This window comes from Eurypyga helias, unplaced genomic scaffold, assembly GCF_000690775.1.
Source record: "Eurypyga helias isolate BGI_N326 unplaced genomic scaffold, ASM69077v1 scaffold50494, whole genome shotgun sequence".
NCBI lineage: Eukaryota > Metazoa > Chordata > Aves > Eurypygiformes > Eurypygidae > Eurypyga > Eurypyga helias.
Genome location: NW_010249146.1, coordinates 1 through 4776, shown reverse-complemented (window position 1 = coordinate 4776; position 4776 = coordinate 1). Strand labels below are relative to the sequence as shown.

General features: G+C 50.2%; 1 protein-coding gene across 1 annotated transcript; it reads right to left on the bottom strand.

Annotated features, from left to right (window-relative positions):
- Positions 1-299: 299 nt before the first annotated feature.
- On the bottom strand, positions 300-4612 carry DDO (D-aspartate oxidase). Its single transcript, XM_010151255.1, has 4 exons — positions 4420-4612; positions 4113-4221; positions 3098-3274; positions 300-867 (listed from the first exon to the last, which is right to left on the bottom strand). Exons 1-4 carry the CDS (start codon positions 4589-4591, stop codon positions 300-302), a joined length of 1026 nt encoding a protein of 341 aa, XP_010149557.1. The 5' UTR covers positions 4592-4612.
- Positions 4613-4776: the final 164 nt, after the last annotated feature.

Sequence of the window (4776 nt, the reverse complement as noted above, 5' to 3'; positions counted from 1 at the left end):
CTGATCCCCATGTGAAGAATATTTACATATCTTGCCTTTTCCTTAACATGAGGGCTAGGAGAAAGATGCAGGGCAGAAACAATGCCAGATGGAGGAGGACAGCTGGACTAATACTTGAATCAATCCATCATGCCTTTCCAAGGTGGCACCTGGAAGCCAGGTGAGATTCCACCGAGCATCTGCAATGGCACAAGCTGTTGTCTGAGGTCTGTTCTATCCAGTGATGGAATAAAAGTCCAAAGCTGCTGCTAGGACATGCAACACTAGCCTGTCATTAAGGGAAATGGAGCCTCTGGGATTCAAAGCTTGGACCTTGATGAGGAGCCTTGCAGGGCTGCAATGCACTCTCCCACCAGGTGAGCAGCCTCTTTGGCTGTTCCCCAGTGCACTGAAAAGCCACCTGCCCCGTGCCCATAGTTGTGGACCACTGGGAGCTTCACTCCTCCTTGGCTCAAGACCTCCCTCTGCAGTCTCACGCACCACCTGGATGGCCTCAGGCCCACCTTCACGGTGATGTCCTGAGCCCCCCGCAGCGAGGGCTCAAGGGAGCAGCATCTCTCAAAGATGTCTTTGGTAGTGCCAGGGTCTGGGGAGAGACTCCACCTCTCCTTTTCCCTGGTTCCCCCTAGGGTTACCCTGTGTATCCCCGGGTAGATGTAAGTTAAGCCGTCCCCGTCCCGGATGAAGTTTTTCACCCACGGAGCATGAACCTTGAGTACTTGTCCCCTGACGGGGAAGAGCTTCGCGTCCCCCACCAGCTGGTGGGCTCCAACACCCGTGCAGTTGACGATGACGTTGTATTCGCTGTGCAACTCCCACAAGTCTGCAACTTTCCTGGTGTGCATCTGGACACCAGTTGCTTTCAACCTGCAAAAAAACTCCAAAAATGAGTCTCATGTAACTATTCCGCACATGATATAAATGAGATAGGCTGCCTCCAACATACTGATCGAAACAAAGAGATGGGACAAAAAGCAAAGGAAATGCCACGGGATTCCTGTTTGTGATTTGTCCAATTTGATCTCATCACTGCTATTTTTTAGCTGGTTTGGGCTGGAAAAGATAGACGAAGTTGATCAGTACTAGAGAAGGGTTGAGCATGAGACCCTAGGCAGGAGGTCAGGCCCTCATGGTCTCACGGATTCATTTCTGTAACAGTACCAAGCTTTAACAGCTCAAGCAAGCTGAGAGGTGTCAGATTTATCCACCAACTTACTACTGCTAGTGACAGCGCTATCGTACTACCACCTGTCTGCTCTTCAGTAAAATTCACCCCTTCTTGAGGTTCATCTTTGAGCTCAATTCCAAGCCAAATTCCTCCCTGAACTTGAGTGAAGCTTGAAGCCTTTCCCTGTGGAAGAATATTGGCATGAGATGGAGTCACCGCCCATTGGATCCAGTTGCTGGGGGTCTTTAATGAGGGGTTTTAGCATGAGCAAGTCAGGAGACAGGTCTGACGATGCACTAGGTGGGAAACCCCGTCCTTCGCAATACTCTGGCAGCTGTTGAAGTGGCAAACCCTCCCTAAAGAGGCAGTGGTTTCCCACAAAGCAGTGATGAGCTGAGGCCCTGGGGCACAGCTGGTGCTCTGGGGACTGGCGTTTGGGTGCAGCAGGACACTGAGGCTGGCTGGGAAGAAGAGGCAGAGTCTTGTGCAGCAGCTCTGACTGGGCAAATTACTGGGAGAGCTCCTAAGCGTAGTAACTAGGACTCTGCCATCACGCCATAAAAAATACACCAGTAAAAAAAAACACTGAAAACTCCTGAATTCAGGCAAGTAAGTAGGAAAAAATTCCTGAAGTCCATTTTTTAGACCAGCAAGGTGGGTACAAAACCAATTTTCCTTGTGAATTGCCAAGGGAATGGTCCGTAAATACTGCTCAGGTCACTAGGGGTTTCAGAATTAGTTACATGTTTAATATGCTCTCATTTCTTATCACCAGGGAGAAGAGAAAGAAAAGGAGCTTGAGCATCTTATTAGACTACATCCTTTGAGAAATCAGAAGGCTGTAGCAGGAATAAAGAGAGAGCAGAAATCATGTGACAGATACTAAATGGGTTGAACAACTTAGTTGTGCTTCAGCAGAAATTTCTGACTGGGTTAAGCGATGAAACATGACAGAGCACATGCACCGGGGAGGCAGCACAGACCTCACGTGGCACTGGTGCCACTGGAGTACTCCCAGCCTGGCTGGCTGCTGGCACGAGAAATGTCTTTTCACATTTTGCAGTGAGACAAAAGGCACCCAAGCAACTGTCTGAGCTGGCAATTTGCGCCACCGTGTCAGTACACATCTCTTCACTTAACCTCAAATTAGCCTGCAGACTATCACTTGGTCTCAAGTGGAGACAGCTATTTGCTCACTTTAGGAGTACTTAAATGGATTAAATGCACATCCCAGGTGTCATAACCGCTTTAGATCTGTATCTCTTCTACAGTTCTCCAAAATCCATGTATTTGAGGGAAACTTGGAAATTGGCAAATTTTCTGACTTTCATGTCAATCCAGGTGTGAACTGTGAAGCCATGACTCCTCCAAGTGACTGTATCACCCGGCTTACACAGGCAAACATTTCCTAAAGATTTGTTACAAGATGATGCTATTTGACCTTTTTTTCACCCGACTGGATTAAGAAATTACTCCAACTGTTGACCAAATTTGAGATTAATTGGTCCAGCTGCTTCTTAAGTGCAAAGTCTTCACAGATAAGATGTCTTCCCAGACATGCCTATTCTCCCAGACGTTGGATGCATTTTCAAGAACAGAGGGATACATTTGGGAAGTTTGACAAATGAGGAGCATCCACAGGTTTTCTTAGGATGTGGCAGGTTCCTGATGTACCTTCAGGGTCTGTCTGGCCAAGCATGGTCCCTGTGACTATGTTGGTCCTATGCCCAGACATGCTCCCACTCTGAGCCCTACTGTAAAGCTTATTTCTTGTGCTTATCCTCAAGGAAAAGCCTGCTGCATTTTCCCCAGTAAGAAACAGCCCTTTCCCAGTTTTTTTCAAACCTACAGTTTTCAAGGAGGCCCCAGCTCATTCCTGTCCCTCTGCTCGGGTTTCTCTCTGTGTTCCCAGCCTGCAGCCAAACCAACCTTTTCTCCAGCCACAACAGGTAGGGTGGACAGTCAGCTTTCAGTGTCGTAAAGGCGTGACCAAATCGGTGCTGCGGAAACTTCTGGAGTTCTGCTTCGGACATTGGTCGAAACCCCAGGACAACATCCGACCAGAAAGGTAGCTCTTCCTTGGGAGTGTTTTTGAAGACCTGCCACCTAAAAGGGCACAGAGAAAAAGCTGCAAAACTTAGCTGCTCTTGCTCTGCCACGTGATGTGTCATGGCAATCTTGGCCCAAACTCAGGGACTCGGGAACCTGTTCCTGCTCATCAGCGCAGCTCTGCAACGTTAACAGCAACAGGGAAGCATTGCTGCCTGCTGCTGCAGTCCCCACCTCAGCAAACAGGCAGAGGGGCCGCCACAGGTGAGGTTACAGGTGGCACACTGGGGTGACTACGCTGGAGAGAGTTCTTCCAGCTAAACTGCTCGAAATTCCAGCTGTAGAAGCACAAAGTCTCCTCACGCAGTATCTCTCCCCCACAGCTGTGGCCACCCTGGCTGATTCTTCATGTAGGGCAACTTGCACACCTGGTCACATTTTTTTGGGTACCCATAAAGCTAGAGAGTGCCCAGCCTCAACACTCCCAAGAGGTGAGTTTCTGTGTAGATAATGGGCAGCATCAACCACCCCCAACGCGCACACCCCCAGCTGCATCCCTGTACCTAGTTGCTGAAGCTGGAGGATCCTGCAGTCCCATCCCGATGAAGACAGCCCCTGCTGCAAGCAATGGGTGGATGACAGTACAGAAAACATCACTTATTAAAAGACCTTTGGTGCTGACCAGTTTTCATCAGTTTCTCTGCACACACCTGTGCATGAATGTTCCTTAAAAATGCATCGTATCTCAGCAGCTGCAATGCAGTTTCTTGGGAATATAGTCATAAAAGCTACGCCATGAAGGGAATATGCCTGACCTCCAGCAAGAAAAACCCCTCTTCCTCCTCCAGCACATGGCACACACATACCAAAGGCTGCCCCGGGGGGCTGTTCTTACCCAGAGACCAGGTGAATGCCAGCCTCTGACGCCTCAGCCGAGTTGCTGATGGCAAACAGGTAAGCGAAGGTCTCCTTGAACCACTGCTTCTGCACGTGGGTCGGTGTGCCTGCATGTAAACAAAACCAAATGTGCAGAGAGGGACGATGCAAAGAGGAGAAGCATACAAGCCAGCACCAAGGAGATGGGACAGGCAGGGAACGCAGGGCACGGCACCCCTCTTCCTGAACCTCTGTGCATCGCTGCACACTCTGGTGCGCAGCCGCCTGCAGTGCCATGGGCAACAACCGTGTCAGGATGCACGCACCTGGGTAGGTGTGAGGGATGAGCATCCCAGCTGCCACGTCGCTCGTGGTGTTGGGGCTGAACTGGTCTGAAAGGACCGTCACGGAGCAGCTGGGGCAAGTCTCCACGATGCACAGTGCTGTGGACAGGCCGATGACTCCTGCGCCAACCACCGCGACCTTGGGAGCTGCCATGTCTAGGATGCAGGGCCAGAGGAGAGAGGTACCTGCAGGCAATTGTAAATAACATACCCTGTGTCACCAGCATCCCTGCCGGACATCCTCATCAGGATATAAAATAACCATGCAAGATGTAACCTAACCCCCCCAGGGCAGCTAATTGAAGACAAACTGCAGCCACTGCCAACCTCATGGAGTTC